Source organism: Polypterus senegalus, chromosome 10 (assembly GCF_016835505.1).
Source record: "Polypterus senegalus isolate Bchr_013 chromosome 10, ASM1683550v1, whole genome shotgun sequence".
NCBI classification, from domain to species: domain Eukaryota; kingdom Metazoa; phylum Chordata; class Cladistia; order Polypteriformes; family Polypteridae; genus Polypterus; species Polypterus senegalus.
The window spans coordinates 71,768,361-71,786,157 of record NC_053163.1 but is presented as its reverse complement, the minus strand read 5'-3'; the positions used below and the strand labels follow the sequence as shown (position 1 = coordinate 71,786,157).

The 17,797-nt window shown below is 36.5% G+C and overlaps 1 protein-coding gene across 1 annotated transcript in view; it reads left to right on the top strand.

Moving 5' to 3' along the window:
• LOC120538187 (sodium/hydrogen exchanger 2-like) overlaps positions 1 to 17,596 on the top strand; it is a 34,318-nt gene extending 16,722 nt beyond the window's left edge. The window contains exons 6-12 of the mRNA XM_039767638.1: positions 83 to 169; positions 5,107 to 5,177; positions 5,711 to 5,866; positions 9,098 to 9,197; positions 13,388 to 13,507; positions 17,222 to 17,285; positions 17,384 to 17,596. Of these exons, the coding sequence (XP_039623572.1) occupies positions 83 to 169; positions 5,107 to 5,177; positions 5,711 to 5,866; positions 9,098 to 9,197; positions 13,388 to 13,507; positions 17,222 to 17,285; positions 17,384 to 17,538 (753 nt within the window). The 3' untranslated portion in view covers positions 17,539 to 17,596. The remainder of the gene's footprint in view (positions 1 to 82; positions 170 to 5,106; positions 5,178 to 5,710; positions 5,867 to 9,097; positions 9,198 to 13,387; positions 13,508 to 17,221; positions 17,286 to 17,383) is intronic.
• Positions 17,597 to 17,797: the final 201 nt, after the last annotated feature.

Below are 17,797 nucleotides of genomic sequence, written 5' to 3'. Positions count from 1 at the left end.
ACATTCCTGTTTTCATTTTATTTTCTTTCTATGACAAAAAAAATGATATTTTGCTAAATGTTGGACTAATTTCTTATCACAGGGAATGACAATTAAACCTCTGGTTGAGCTGCTGGAAGTTAAGAGAACTGGGAAACCAACAAATGTAAGCAAGGAAATCCATAGTCGGGTAAGTAATCAAATTTTCCTCATCTTTAAAAAGCAAACCACAAATGCAGTGATTCGGCAGGGCCAATGCACGGTGTGCTCTCACTCATTTTGACATGAAGCAGTGTTATTGTTTTTTTTGTCTAAAACACCAGTTTTGTTCTCAGTTGAAACACACACAGAATATACGTTTTTATAATTAATGCGGTTAAATCTTTATAAGATGAATGTTATCCCTTTTGTCACCTCAAATTCCTCCATAGTTTTCCTAACTGTGAATAATAAAAATCATACAGCACAGCTCTCTAGTGTTTTGCTGGCACCACTCGAATTGACTTCCATGTTGAAGGTATTTCACCCTTTGCAATAATCTAAATAAGCCCACTGTGACATCTCCTCTTAAAGCATCTCCGCCCAAACAATAACATTGGTTCCTTTACCTTTGTATTGAGATTCTTGCAGGCTACTCTTCTCACATAAGCCTACAAATATATATTTTTTTTGCTTGTTGCTATAAAATGTCTTAGGTCAGGAGTGAGGTATAAGCAACTAAATCCAAAAGGTGAGCTGAATCTTACATCTTTTCTTAATCTATACTATACTATACATACTATATTCGATTAATTGTTTTCTTGTTGCTTTCAATATATAGTTAGCTTTCGCCTATCAAAATTCAGACAGATTACACGACTAATTCTTAATTTTTGTCTTTATATTTTTACTGGCATTTAAGTAATATCATGATCACTGCCATTTTGTAGCAGTAGTGAGAATCACAGAGAGTTCCTTGGGTATCCAAAGAACCCGACGCTTTTATTCTGTTTTGCACTTTTATTCCATTTTCTCTGAATCAGTATAAAAGTGTGTTGAAGAATTAAAGTGTAAAGTGCAAAAAATTAAACTCAATCAGATGAAGCATGCGGTTGAAAATGTGAAATTAGAAAAATGTCTGGAGCAAAAACAAAAGGGACAAGATGTAAATCAGGAGAGCCAGGAGTTGAAACCTGAAGAAATAAATCTAGAGCTAGGACCTACATGAATTAAGAAACTAACGACAACATTGAAGAGTCTGACAGTGATTTTATTTACTGAGGGATTAATGCACCAAGCGATGGTTGTGTCTATCAGCACAGTGATCATGATAAAGTGGTGTCTCCAAATGGGGTTGTGTATAAAAATCAACTTTATTAAGTTAAAAAAAAAAACAACAGAATTGGAATATTCTTTTAGAAAAATATGAAATACACAAAAATGTACATACTGTATAACAATTTGTTTTTCTAAGAGATAAGAGGCTTGTTAATCATAGCTCCTGTGACAAGCTGCAAGTCATACCCAGTTCTCAATGCTCAATAAAATGATGTTTGAAAATCACTTGTTTTTTTCATTTCTGCTCAAACTTGAGTTTTCTTAAGCTGAGACTGTTAGCGTTTATAATTGCTAACTTTTACAGTAAATTGTTATTAGGTTATTTCCCTTAGCCATGTGAGGCATCCATATTATTGCAAAATGTGGCTCCTATCTGTTTATCGCTATAGCTCAGATTTTCAAAGCTTGCTGTCTGCCAATCTGGGGTATATATCACTTTGTTCTTCATTTAGTTACGTCCTGATGACTGCTCCATGTCTGAGACACAGTTGAGAGTTTCTGGTGAGTGCTTTACACAGAAAAACACACTTAGAGCCGAATGGTTAATGGCCTGGTTGCCAATATTGCATTTGCTTGCTCTTAATTAATATATATCCGTGGTGTATCTGTGGAAGACAGCAAACGTTTATACTCCACTTTCAGACAAGAGCCAAATTAAGACTCCCACAAGCTACCTTGAATGACTTATATCCTTAACAGAGAGTTGATCTTCCTTTTAACAGTTCATTCATATGCATGGACACCCAGTCATTTCATCCAATGAGTATTTAGGTGGGTGGGAAGAGGGGGTTTATGCTCATTATTGGGTGGTATGGCTCGGTCCCATTTGGTGATTTGAGCTAATGTAAGCATTTTGGTTAAAATGAAAGCCCCAGGAGCGTGTACCCAGACCACCCTGATGGTAGATCCACCCCTGCTATCAGATGTAAGTAGCTAGTAGCTATATAGCAATAATACCTCTTATTTGCCAGGATCTTCTTCTGTGTTTTAAGATCAGTATGGATATTTTTTCAATATTTTTGCTTCCTTTATTATTTTCTCCATTCCATTCATCACATCATTAATTACAGAATCCTCTGTTAATGTTGTGCTGGTTTCAAAGACACCTTCCTGATGTGATATGTGCCATCTTATTTATGGGCAACTTGTTATGAATGCATCTCTTCCAAACTTTAAATAAAAATAAAGGAAAGACTCATTGTCAGTAAAGCAATAAAAGTGAATTATTAAGAATTTTTAGGCTCTTGACCCTTGCCTTCTCGACTAGTTGTTGTTTTGTCCATTTACAGTAAGTATGATGGATCAAATAATCCCAAGTCTGCCTTTTTATGTCAGTTTCTAGTTTAGCAATTATATCCGGTACCATATCAAATTATTTCAAATCAAAGTTTATTTGTCACATACAATTACACACAGTACAATGTGTAGTGGGTGGCACGGTGGCGCAGTGGTAGCGCTGCTGCCTCACAGTTAGGAGACCTGGGTTCGCTTCCCGGGTCCTCCCTGCGTGGAGTTTGCATGTTCTCCCCGTATCTGCGTGGGTTTTCTCCGGGCACTCCGGTTTCCTCCCACAGTCCAAAGACATGCAGGCTAGGTGGATTGGCAATTCTAAATTGGTCCATGTTTGTGTGTATCCTGCGGTGGGTTGGCACCCTGCCCGGGATTGGTTCCTGCCTTGTGCCCTGTGTTGGCTGAGATTGGCTCCAGCAGACCCCTGTGTTCAGATTCAGCGGGCTGGAAAATGGATGGATGGACAATGTGTAGTGCATTGCTTAGTTATTGAACTCCAAGACTGTGCATTAGAGGAATATAAAAAGACAATAAATAGTCAATACTGAACTATATAAATATCCATAAATACGGTATGTATGTGAACCACTTGGAAAACTAAACCAACATCACTGGTTTTAATGGAAAGATGTTCTCACTGAATACACATGAGGCCTCCTCCATCTGAAATCAGATACTGGTTTTCCCATTTCCAATTACATGGTTACACCCAAAAAATTTTTTTTTCTCCATCCTTGTTTTCCACCTAAAATGAGTTCCTAAGAATTACCAAATTAATTCTCCATTTTGTTTTGTTCTCGAAAAGTAAGCCTACATATTTGTGCTTATAAAAGCATGTTTTCACACTTTCTGGTTTCTTGGTGCTTTGTGTTAATCTGGTGGGCGTTTTAAAAGGTGTGAAAAGAAAGAAAATGGAACGATATAAAAAGTGGAATATGTGGAAGTATGACTCTTAAAGAAAATAACATACGGGGTCTTCTCCATTTTTGATATATTATTTTGTAGTGGCAAGAAATTGTGACATTTGTTAACATTGTACAGTATTAAAGCCTGTAAAATACCTTTTTATAATCATTATGAAATGGTATACACATTCAGCCCAGTGGTCCAAGGTTTAGCATCTCTGATCTACAGCTCCAGGTACTTACGTATATCTGCTCCCTATTTATACTTTAATTTGCACTTTCTCTCTAGGTTCCCACTGAATTTCTTTGTGTATTCCAGCTTTCTTCAGCATAAGGTTAAGCTGGTTTGATGAATTAGCAATTCTAAACTGCCCTAGCATCAGCCAACTTATTTGTGAGTGACTTTGAGCTTTGTAATAGGTGGGCTGGTTATTACCACGAGTGAGACCATTATGACACCCGAAATAGATTGAGCTGATCAAATGGCAGAAATGTGAATACGTATAAGTAATCATGGCATGAAGTTCAAACAAATTTTTATTAATTTAACATTTAAATGTACACAATAAGACAACAGTTATGCTCAAACAGCACTACTGACGTTTTTTGGAAGGATTTTCTCATTAAGATTATTTGAGGCAACTGAAATAAATTCTGTAGGAATCCTTCTATATAAAAGCAGTCGGGATTGTCCTTCCGTCCCGTGAGTGCTACACAGGCGCGGAGTTTCACACGCCCCGTCCATTTTGCAATGCACGATGGGATTTGTAGTTTCGTTTTCCAGGTAAAAGATGATTTTCTACTCCAGACTGTGCGATATCTTCTTCTTCTTTCTTACTATATAAAAGCGGTCGGGATTGTCCTTCCGTCCCGTGAGTGGAAAGCGTAGCGGTATTATGCTTATCACAGACTTACTACTTGCAGCTTGCGGTACGAAGCAACATGATGTGAGCAGAGTTCTGGTGCTCCCATCGTTCCCTTGCTTTTGTTAGCGATGCGCTGGAAAAATAGACTAAATGATGTCTCTGGAAATAATTAATGTTGATGGAGTACAAATGCCTCACCGCGTAGTAAATATCAGGGGGGTTCAAAAGGGCGACCTCAATATAGAAAAAAAGTTCAAATTTCAACACAAAAATAACAGAAACTACGAGTATTAAAGTAATACCGCTCAAATGCAATATAACCAAATTAATGAGTTTGTATAAAATATCAAATTGATCTACATATTGAATTGCCTTAAGAAGTGGTCAACTTAAAAGGCGGGTCAGCCTAGTACTTTAATAATTTTTAAATTGGCACCCATCTACTTTTTACTGTTTGGGATCACTTTGAATATTTGCCACTGTAAGAAGAATTCTCTTTCAGAAACATCTTCTTGTTAAATGTTTAGTCACACTATCCAGGTGTTGCATTCCTGCAAGTAAAATCAGTTCTTTGGTTTGTTTCAAAAGCTTCACATTACCGGCCAGTTACAATTCTTACTTGCAAATTTTTTATTGAATGCACCATTTATAAATAATAGTTTTCAGTTTCAACATCATGCTTATATCTGCCCATGTCTTCGAATACTGGTGCCTTGCGCATGATAGTAAATGTGTGTATCATATTTTAGTTTCTGGATCATATTGTGGCTGGCATTGAAGACATCAGCGGACACTGGGGCCATCACTACTGGAAAGACAAGTGAGTGAAAAGTAACAGGTTGTTTTACAAAGTCTTGTTTTCATCCACATGTAACAGTAATCAATCACGCTGCCCCTCTCTATTTACCTTTTTTAAATACGGTGGCACAGTAGGTAAGCACTATTGCCTCTTGGGTGAAGCATCCCAGCTTTATATTCCATGCCCAGTCTGTGTGGAATTTGAAAGTTCTCCCCGTGGTAATATGGGTTTTCCTCCTGGGACTCCCATTTCTCCAAAGATGGCCATTGATGAGTTATTCTAAGCTGGCCCTCTCTGAGTGTGGCTGGGTATGTGTAAGAGTGGGTCCTGTGATGGGCCAGCCTGGTCACTTCCTGCCTTGTGAAGGGATAGGTTCTGGTCTCCTGTGAACCACAAGTGTGTTTCACAGATTGGAGAATTTTAGATTTTATTTAAAGTCAAAATAAGCAAGACATGTACTAGCACCCTGTAATTAAAAATAGCTGGAAAATTAATGGATTGGTTCAAAAAGTGCTTGTATATATGTATTTCTCTCTGTTCTTTTTTTTTTATAGATTTGAATATTATAATAAGAAGTATTTAAAGAAGCTTTTGGTGCGTCATAATAAACAGTCAAAATCCAGCATTGTCCATTTCTATGAAAAACTTGAAAAAAAGCATGCAGTCAAATCGCCTGATCCAGTGGTGCCGATAGATCAGCCCAGAGAACAGTAGGTAGAAAATCATCTGCATCCATATTTCATTTTTATTTTCTATTGAAGCCATTAATGCAATTATTTATGTCTTGGTTATTTTGTTTAAGTGCATTTTAGAGAAATATCTCAATTCAGGGAAGGAAAATCATATTAGGAGCTGGAGAATGCACTGGAATATTTTAATATTTTTAAAGTATCTGTTAGACTAGAGATAATGTAGTGCAAAGCGATATTATGTTGAGAGAAGTTTACAGAATTAGCATCACATAAGAAATTAATGATAATATAAACAACTAACAGTCTCAACAAAATGCTGTCTTATTTTTCAAAGCAAGTGGGCACATGCCATGCTGAAATATCAGAAAAAATAGAAGGAGCCATTTGCATTGTTGAAACAGTCACACCTTGTACTGTGTAAAGTCTATGCACTTCACTGATAACACAGGGAAAAACAAGAACTAAATGCCTTGTTGCAAAGCCATAAACACACCTCTTTGTTATGCACATATCTCTCTATTATATAAAAAAATCTTTCAATGCAACAGGACTTTTTTTAGGAGACAAGATGAGACTTTTTTGAAAAGATTTTTTCAAGTCCCGTGAGTCAAGAATATTGCCATGAGATTCTTTCAAGTCACGCCCTCCTAAATCTGCCATTCGTATTAAAAAGTTAACAGTTTTCCGTTAGAATAGCTTTTGCAAAGACAATTAACAAATCTCAGAGATAAACATTTGAAAAAGTCCTTATCTCGTACGTAACCCGGGGACTGCCTTTATTCATTGAAAGTTTCAGATTTTATTACTGTACAGTACAACATTGATTCACAGTGGAGTTAATTTGACACTGATCAACAGAAAGGACTCATTAATGTCGAAGTGAGCAGAGATCTTGTCAGAGTGGTTTAAATTATTTACAAATGTAAAGTACAAATTAATCCTCTTCAAGTCAGTATTTAGTAGATGAACCTTTGGCAGCCATGAAACCCTTGAGTCTCATGTGCTTAGCACATCTAAACACTATTCTTCTTTGCAAAACTGTTCAAGTTCTGTCATTCTGCATGGGGATCATGAGTGAAAAGCCCTTTTCACATGCAGTCTCAAATGCTCAGCTGGATTGATGTCTAGACTCTGACTCGGCTACTCCAGAATATTAATATTGTTGTTTTTAAGCCATTCCTTTGCCTTACTGAAAAACATGTCTTCTCCCAAGGCTCAGGTTTCTTGTAGACTACTTTGTGTTTTTCTCCTGGGGTTTTCTTGATTTTGCTGTATTTATTTTCCCCCCTACCCTCACAAGCCTTCCTTCCTTGGACTCCTGCAGAGAATAATCCCCACAACATGATTCTACCATTATCATGTTTCACAGAGTGGTTGGTGTGTTTTTGATAGTCTGTAGTGTTCAAACACCGTGTTTAGTCTAATGCCCAAAAGGCTGAAATTTAGTCTCATCAGACCCTAGAACTTTCTTCTAGCTGACTTCAGAGTCTACCAAGTACCTTCTGACTCTCTAGCTGAGATGTTAGTGTGGCTTGCTCTTTGCCAATCTCTCATAAAGCTGCGACTGGTCAACAGTTTTCATATGCACAATCTCTCCAATCTAAGCACCTCCATCTTGAAACTAATGACTTATTTCTCTTGGTGGCCTGTCTCACTAGTTTTCTTCTGGCACAATTACTTTTTTTCGTGGAGAACTTGCTCCAGGCATATTTAGAGCTGTGCCATACTGCTTCCATTTCTTAATGATTGATTTAACTGGACTCAAAGGGATATTCAGTGACTTGGATATTTGCATGCCTCCATCCCCTGACTTGTGCTTTTCATCGAGTTGCTTGGATTGTTCTTTTGTCTTCATTGCGTAGGCTAGGCCACCATACTGACTCAGCACAAGCTGGACCTTCCAGATATGGCACATTTATATTACAGCCAACTGTAAGCCCAGACAAGTGATCTCCATTGAGCTAAAAATGTGACTTCCAAAACCAACTGGCTGCACCACTATATAAATCATTTTGTGTTATATATTTATAATTAATTTAAATCACTTTGGGCGTCACGGTGGTGTAGTGGTAGCGCTGCTGCCTCACAGTTAGGAGACCTGGGTTCTCTTTCCGGGTCCTCCCTGCGTGGAGTTTGCATGTTCTCTCTTTGTCTGCGTGGGTTTCCTCCGGGTACTCCGGTTTCCTCCCACAGTCCAAAGACATGCAGGTTAGGTGCATTGGCGATTCGAAATTGTCCTTGGTGTGTGCATGCCTTGCGGTGGGCTGGTGCCCTGCCCGAGGTTTGTTTCCTGCCTTGCGCCCTGCGTTGGCTTGGATTGGCTCCAGCAGACCCCCGTGACCCAGTAGTTAGGATATAGCAGGTTGAATAATGGATGGATGGATGGATGGATAGATTATATCACTTTGCAGTGATGTTGCAATGTTAACATGAAAGAGCATTTTTCTGTTAAACAATGAACAAAAAAGCCAAATTAAACCCATTATAATTCAGTGTTGTACAACAATAAAATGTGACAACTTATAAGGATGTGAATATTTTTTAAAGACACATATGCCTGCATAATCATTTAAAGCACTGGCATACTAATAATAGATTATTTTTGCAGGATGCTACAGCAACACAAACCTTTGATACCTGCTTTTCCAAGCCTACATTATATAACAAGAGCACAAACTGCCACCCAATAAAGCATGGCTGGTCGTTTTAACCTGGGCTGGTATGCAGATTGGGCAGAGCAAAAAAAAAAAAAAAACAAAATATCCTAAATAAAAGTATGTAATATTCATTAATGCCTAAAATTCAAAATGCAAGACAAAAAACAGAATTCAAATGACACATAACCGCAAAGCATAGCACTAGAAAATGTTTCCAAAACAGGATCAAAAGGTCCATGCTAAAGTTCAAGAAGACTGAACAGCATGCAATAAGACAAAGAACTCTGTTGAAATGTTTTACAGGGCAGAGGGTGCAATGCCCGAGTGAAGCACTTCATTCAAGCTCCCATTTTTATTCCTCTTGCTCCTTCCATCACATGTCTTACCTTCTCACTAATTTTACATAACAACACTTGCAGGAGGAGCCAAAGGCAAACTACAGGCAAAGAAAGAGCTAGGGGGGGTAGACAACTATAAGAACTGTGCATATCTGGTAAGATGGTTTTTGGCCAGTAAATAAGTCTCATTTATTTTGGAATTGTTTGAAACTGTGCTCAATGAAATAAGACTTTTATAATTTTCTGTCCTGCAGAAGACAACTAGAAAAAGTCTCTCCACTCCATCTTCAACCAGGAGAACTTGACACCATCAAATCTATTCTATCACATAGTTTATACCATATCAGGAGAAAGGTAATTTTTTTTGACGAACATTTACTTGGATTAACAATTTCAATAAATAGGTTCATGAATGTAAAGGTGACAAATTATGATGTTTGATAAATCAATGAAATAAGAGACTAAATAAGTTGGTCCACATGGCTGCACCATAGTCTGGGTTGGGGTGTTTGTATCCTGTAAAAGAAGACTGCTTGATCTCCTCAAGTTCACCTGAGGTTGTTTTGAGGCTCAGGGATCAACTTATACCCTAAAACAATCAGATAAGTTAGTTGATAACTCTAAATTTTCACAAAGGACATGATTACATTTGATGCTTCCTTGCCACCAAGTTACATGCTCTACAGCCACAACCAGTAAAAGCAGTGACTGAATATTTGTAAATACAACTTTCTTACTAATATGTATTGCTTAGGGGACCTGAGCATCTTCCACAAACATTCACACATTAATGAAATAACAATATAGTGTACCAGTTTACATAACAGTATGTATTTGAACAGTGGGACAAAATCCCTGTAGCCACACCAGATGATCAAATACCTAACATGTTAGTATAATAAAAATGACTGTATAGCTACAAGCTGAACCAAGTTCCACGTTCTACAAGGCTATAGTTTTATCTTATGTACTACAATGCTATTCTTCTTCTGCCAAATGTTTAAAATGTAATATTTCTACTAACAAGACCATAAAAATATAACTCTTACTGCTGCAATTATATAATAAAATATGATATGAAAATATAATCTATTGTTCATTTAGTCTTACATGAATATACAATATTATGTATATTTATCAAAGTATCATTCTAAATCATTACTAGACATACTACGAGCAGTTTAATACATAGCCACAAAAAAGCATCAGGTAACATGGCATTCTGTCTCCAGAAAATACAAATCTTTGCATACAAAAGTACTATCAGAAATGAGCTATATATATATATATATATACTGTATATAATGATTTTTTGCAACAATTTTATGTCACTTTTTTGGCACACTTTAAATCAGGCTTATTTTAAAATCTACATATAAAGACAAAAGGCAGAAGGCGGCATGGCTCTACCTAACTTCCAGTTTTATTACTGGGCGGCAGATATACAGGCGATAAGAACCTGGACACAAATAGAAGAACATACACAGGCTTGGTCCGCAATAGAAGTAAAATCCTGCAGTACTTCTTTGTATTCCTTGCTCTGCGCTCCAATAAACACACGTTATCGGCAATACAATAATAACCCAATTGTGCTCCGCTCACTTAAAATCTGGAACCAATGTAGAAAGGATTTTAAGACGGAGAAGCTTCTATCTGTGGCACCTCTGCAAGAGAACCACCTCTTTCAACCTTCACAAACATATGCAGTTTTTAATATCTGGAAAAAATTTGGAATTAACTTGCTTAGAGATCTTCATATAGACAACATCTTTGCATCCTATGAACAATTACATTCCAAATTTAACATTCCAGCTACACATTTCTTTCACTATCTTCAAATCAGGAACTTTGTTAAACAGAACCTTCCAGATTTTCCTCATCTTGCACCCTCATCCACGCTGGAAAAAATATTGCTCAATTTTGAGGAATTAGACTCCATCTCTGCAATATATAAAATCATTTTACAATCCCTTCCTTTCAAAGATCCAAGAGGACACTGGGAAAATGACCTCTCAATTAATATATCAGAAAAGGAGTGGAAAGTAGCAATGCAGAGAATTCACTCGAGCTCCATATGCGCAAAGCATACAATTATACAACTCAAAATTATATATCGAGCACATCTGTCTCGACTAAAACTCTTCAAAATGTTTCCAGGGCATGATCTAACCTGCGAACGCTGCAATCAAGTCCCAGCCTCAACAGGTCACATGTTCTGGGCCTGTACCAAATTAACATTATTCTGGACAAAAATTTTTAATTACCTCTCAGACAGCCTTGGACTCACAATCCCTCCTAACCCATTAACAGCTGTGTTTGGGGTTCTTCCAGAGGGTCTTAAAGTGGAGAAGGACAAACAAATTGTGATTGCATTCACTACACTGTTGGCACGCAGACTTATTCTGATAAACTGGAAGAACCCAAACTCTCCTCTTTTAAGTCAGTGGGAAACCGATGTGTTATATTATTTGAAATTGGAAAAAATCAAATACTCAGTTAGAGGATCCGTACAGACGTTTTTCAAAACATGGCAGGATCTAATCAGTAATATTTTAAAATAAGTTTATAAAGCACAGAGAATTTATTAATTTAGGTATGTTTACAAGCCTTAAATTTTGTCTTGCTCTCTCTCTCAGGGGTGGGGATTGATCTGTTATTAACGCAATTCTTCTTTTTGTAAAAACTTGATTGCTTTGTATGGATTGTAATAAAATTAAAAAAAAAACAAAAAAAAACCTACATATATATGTTTGATATCTTTCTTTTCAGAATTTATCAAATTTCAATGTGATATTGTTAGATTTTCAGATTCATATTCCATTTTGAAATTATAAACTAAAATATCAAGAACTCACGTCCCATGAGACGAGACTTTGTGCCAAGAGATTTAACCACCGGAAATAAAAGACAAAGAGTCGATGACAAAGACAGATGCTGTACATGCTTTTAAATGTTTGAAGCGCCATGCAAGATGCAGATCACGCGGTGGCAGCAAGCCAGCAACTGATCGAGCAAAGAGGAGGTAAAAAAAACTGTATTTGTTTCCCATTGTATCACCGTTTAATAGGGGGTTTCAGCAGAGTGACCACGTCTCCTTGGGGTGCAAGTGGCAGAGACGCGAAGTGGCTGGTGCGTAGTGCCATAAGAATAACCACAAAACACCTCCTGACTTGCATGTCTTTAGAATCCGCTTAATTGCAAATGTAACTGGGTGTTACGGGTCTTTATTATGGCTAGGATGGAAAAGTGAAATAGTGTAATTATTTTTCTAGCTAAATCTATTAAAGTCATCATGTGTTTTATGTTCATAATAGGCTGAGTGTCTGTCAGATGGAGTTTGGGAAAGAACCAGGGGACAGATGCTTAAACAGAACAAATCAAAAAGCACACGGACCAAACACAAAATGAGAGACAAAAATCATGAACAAAAATTTCAGAGCAAAAGTCAAAACTGAAAGAAATATTTAGAATTGAAATTTCTGTAAAAACTGCAAGGGGTTTTGAATTTGTAGCTTGGATAAGGAAATGAAATTCTGGATGGCCTTTTAACCTGTCACATCATTACGAGCTGGTCACAACCTTCGAGGACAATGTTTGAGGCAGGCTCCATGATGGGAACTTAAAAAGATGGAGATTATGAAAGTACAAAATGGCAGATGAAACAGACAAAAATATTGTATAATTATAGAAGCAATTTGAATTTCAAAAATAAATATCAGATTCATATTCAGAGAGTGAAAAAACATTTACAATGACTGGCAGATCTCAGAAATTCATATAAAAACATATAAAAAATAGAAATATATGCCAAATCCTAGTGTCATATGCCACCATCTTAAATAGGTTGTGCTATGGTGACATCCTCTGTCACATAGTTTCCCCGTTAAATGGCTACTAGTAGGTGCTTTGAATAATATGGTAACTGCTTTGTAGAATAACTAGAAAATGTTAATGTTTTGAAGAAGGGCAAAATTCAAACACCATTAACGTTAATGCACATTAATATTTATTAAACCTTCCCTGAGGTGACTCTGCACACCAGAGAGTTGCAAAAATGCAACATTTAAGTTCTGGCACAGTAATTATGACAGTTGTCTTTGCTGGGTTTCCCAGTATACAAACTCATGTCTGCAACCTAGTTGTACCCAAGTAACTAATCGTTCTTCCGATTACAAGGGTGTCTTTTGTTCAGAGCGGTCTCGCTCAGTTTGAACCCCATTGCACAAGCAGATTGCTTTAACAGGAATCCGCCTTTTTAACAGTGTAAAATGTGTTTGGAACCAATCATCTCTTACTATTTCAAATAAATCGATCAGGTCACACAGTATCTGTTTCTTAGAAAGATTGATAAATAACTAGATTGAGCACATACTATGCTGAAAACAGGATGTACTTTTTTTAAACAGAAAGATTGTTTCTCTAGGCTGCAGGAGCCCCATATTCTTTTGACCTGTTCCAGCTATGCAGCAGGCTTTCACAGTACTTAATGAAACAAACTGAAATGTCTCATGTATCCTAAATGTTTCACAATGTGTTTTTCACAGGCTCCTGCCTATAGCAGGCACACTCTCCAGCCAGATGTGAATTCAGATGAAATGAAAGAGATTCAGTTCAGGAGACATTCCAGTCAAAGCAGACAGGACAACCAAGATGACAATAAGTTGGTAGGTAGTTGTGCTCAAAATGTGTCATTTTGCATGAAATATTTATGTCATTCACAAAACAAACCAAAATTCAGCATGGCAACCAAACCTCTATGTCTTAAAGCTGGATGGAGGAACACCACAAATTTTTGAAATATAAACTTCACCTGCTTACATCAAAATGATCTAAATCTTAATGCTAAATCTTTGTCAGAATCTGTCTACTCCTAAAGGTGGGACTAGAAGACAGAGATTTGAATTTTTATAACAATACAGAAAAAGATAAAAAAGAGAAGGACCTCTAATAACCCACATTGAAGTATGGCAAGCAGAATCTACCCTCAGGTTTTTGTGATATACTGTATGCAAAGCCAGTGACCTACCTTAGTGGGGAAACTCTAGAGCAGATTTCTTAAACTGTGGGTGACTACCCAAAAATGCTTGTGGGTTGACTGTTGTATTTAATGAAAAGAGGATGCAGATAGCTTTCAAAGTGACGACAATAGGTTGCTCAACATAGGCGACAGTGGGTTGATTAAATAATCTTGATTGCTCCAATGATTGTTCTCCAAACCTGTGAAAGGATTCCACAATTCTCCAAGGGAGAGCATCACAATGATCATCCAGAAGAAGATTGGTTCATGACAAAAATAAATTAAGAAACCCTTGCACTAGTGGGTGGTAGTGGTATGTGTTACCTGAAATCTGAACACAGAGTTGTTCTAGGTTCAGAACTGACCAAAACACATGACCCCAGAAACAAGTATTAATGGAGCGTTTCTTTTAGAAAGTGGAGAACGAAGCAGGTTCTAAAGTTCATTGACAGAAAGTGGAAAAGAGAGCTTTAAAAGTGAAGGAAGAAAGCTGTGAGCGTGAGACAACCCTTTAATAATGCACTGTCCGCTAATATGACCATAGGTGGTTGTCTAGGTATTTTTGTTATTTCCCTTAATGGATCACTCCATTTCAACCTTCACTTTCATGGCTTTTATATGACAAGTGACGTAGTCAGCTGACCTAATAAAATGTTTCTGTTCTGTTGAAGTCTGTATATTTAAAACTGAAACAGTACAGGATGTATTTTGGTCAGAAGGTATTCAATTTGAAAGTGCTGGATGGTGTTGAAATAACAAATGAAGTGATCATTATCATGGAATTCCAAGTAAGGTAATAAACATCACAGCACTACATCACGATAACTGGTTGCGAAATAAGAGAGTGAAGAATTCATCTTGCCTGTGAATGTTAAGTTCAAAAGAGATTCACGGAGCTTCTTAACTGCCTTTAAGAAATTTGATGTCATCGATTAAATAGCTTTGTGGGTTTTTCTTTTCAAATTCCCTCAGATATGTGCTACAAATCCAAAGACCTTCTCAGTGGGTTGTTCTTCTGAACAAAACATCCAGTGTTGCTACAAAAATATAAACCCCTAAGGCATGTTCAGTCTTTGATTCCTGTTAGTTGATCTTGTTCATCTCATATTTGATGATTTATTTGCCTCCTTGAAACACTTTGTTTGCTTTCAAGATTGTCCAAGGCTTTCTCAGTTGTTTTGCTACTGTTTCATTATTTGCTGTGTTTCCAACGGTGGTGTAATTTACAAAATTCCAAATTTTACTGTGTATACCTGAACTAATTTCATTAATATAAAGAAAAAGCAATGGTGTTAGGACAAATCCCTGAGAAATTCACAAACTTCAGTCCCTGAAGTTTCTGCTGATGCAGGTTTTATGTTTTGTACAGAATTATTGGAGCATTTTCTATATGCTTTCATTTTGATTACTGTTCTGCTGAGCTACTGAAACAATTTGAATAAATTTGTTTGCAGTTGCAAGTTCTTTCAATTCAAGATATTTACTGGATGTTGTTTAAAATACATATTATTTTCTTATAATTAATTTTCTCGTTTATTTTTGATGGCTGATTCTGTGATTTTACCCTGCAAGGCTTTAAAATAAATATTGAGTGATTGATATAATTCTGAACTGACAATGTTTAATCATGAAATGAGTTCCAAGCCTCCAACCCTTCATTTTGCCTATCAAACAAATGTATTCCTTGTATTAATAATAAATACTGGATTTGATGTATTTACTTCATCCACATAAAAATATTTGTGACAGCTGCAGCACCCGTTGGCCATTGTATAGCATCAGTTAATCATTTTTCAAGAAGAATATACAGAGAAGGTCCTGCGGTGGGTTGGCACCCTGCCCAAGATTAGTTCCTGCCTTGTGCCCTGTGTTGGCTGGGATTGGCTCCAGCAGACCCCCGTGACCCTGTATTCGGATTCAGCGGGTTAGAAAATGGATGGGTGGATATACAGAGAAGATGCAGGATTTTTATTAAAGTAGTTTTTATTTTTTTCAGGAAAGGATGGATCTAATTGCTGACATTCAGTCTTATCCAACTCTTAGTTTTGTAGCTGTCGAGAGTTTCCAAAATTATTTAAAAGCAACTACAAGAAATATAAGCATTAAGCACTAATATAAGCAGTTTTTTGTACTCTTGTACAAAAAAAAAATCTAAGTGTCTTCATTTTAAAAGATTTTGTGGCATTCAAAGCTAACAATTAATGCAAAAAAATAAAGAAGAAAGTTGATAATACACATGAAAAGAAAAAAGAAAACTTCTTGTCTGTGACATTTCTTTTAAGGCTTAAGCACCTTCCCTACATTTCCTAAGGTTTTCACATACACTAGGACTGTACCCTCATAACGTAACGTTAACATTCAGAATACTGTATGCCTTTTTACCTTTCTATCTAATAACTGATGTTTCTATCTAGCTGTCTACCTACAATCTGTGATCATGCTGTTGTCTACAGTAAATACAGGAATATACCAGAGCATTAAGGCTATTCCATTAACATGTTAGCTTACAGGACGTAAAACAGAATCATCCGTTATCTATGCTACTATGTGAAATTAAGGAAAAACGTATCTAAATTTACCATTGACATTAACTTAAAAGGTTTGCTTCTTGTTATGATGTACAGCAAAGCCAATAACCGTTTTAAACATGCCTTGCTTGTACTTTTGCAATTTTCTTCCCATTCAGTGTGTCTGCTGTTGGTGTGTTTAAGCTGCTTCCTCTAACTAAGAACAATTCCAGAAAACACATGGATGTCTTCATCACTTTTTACTCATTTAGAAAGGAACTAATTTGTAATGAACAAGTGAAAGTGTGAATGCTCTGTCTGCTCTTTAAAATTCCCAGTCTTATCAGACGTAGTGAGGGAGCCTCCACTTACTACATAAATTGAATGCAGCCCTGTGAAATAACACCATGGAATAAAAATATATTATTTGACTAATTTAACAAAATGTTAACCCATTTATTCAATAAGTACAGTGCTTGATTCTACATTTTCTGAAGAAAAACGAAAAGGGAAGGCAATTAAGCACGGAAAACATTTAATGCCCAGAATTAGCTTTTCATGAAGAACTGATCTTTCACATAAAAAGCAGCTAGCTGCATTAATGTAATGTGCTTTATGATAAAATGTAATGGTCTCATTTCTGTATTAATCCAGATGCATTTAAGTAAACCATAGTAACTTACTGTTGACAGAAGAACATGGAAAGCCTTAACTATGTTACAGCCTTCATGGTGGCTTTATGTCATCAGTTTTGCTCTTTTAAGGAATCTATTCAATTTTTGTTGAATTTTTTATTTTCTTCACTTTTCTTTCCGCCTGCTAAACATACTGCATTTTTACTCTTTATTCATCAGAATGACACCAATCAGATATATTCAGGATGCACAAGACAGAAGCAATTAACCAGATCATGCACCAGTAAGTTCACAATTCATTTATTTTGAAGTAAACGTTGTTTGTATTATGAATCTTCTTTATAACAACATAATGGAAACTTTTCCTACTTCTTTTCACAGTAGGGCCAGAACACAAATCAGATGAGCTCCCTCTTACAGAAGCTACTCACTCTGCTGATAGCAGCATACACATTGGAGACCATCCACCCTCATGGACGACTGATAATCAGCAGGATAAACCTATACAAAAACGCAGCATCTCTTTTGACAAATAAGACGTAACAAAAAAAAATTGTAAATGTAGAGCCATGTTCAAAACTGATTTACTATTGACCCAGAACGAAATGTATTGGCATTCTAGGTTTTGCAATGCCAATTACCTGTCAGGGATTTATTATACCAAAAGTGCAAATACAATTGAAAGCGCACAAATAAGTGGGGCCTTCAAAAACATATTTTAAAGTTTGCTGAAAATATAGAAAATGCATTTACAAAATATAAATGGATGGTGAGTGTTTGGAAAAGGGATGGAGA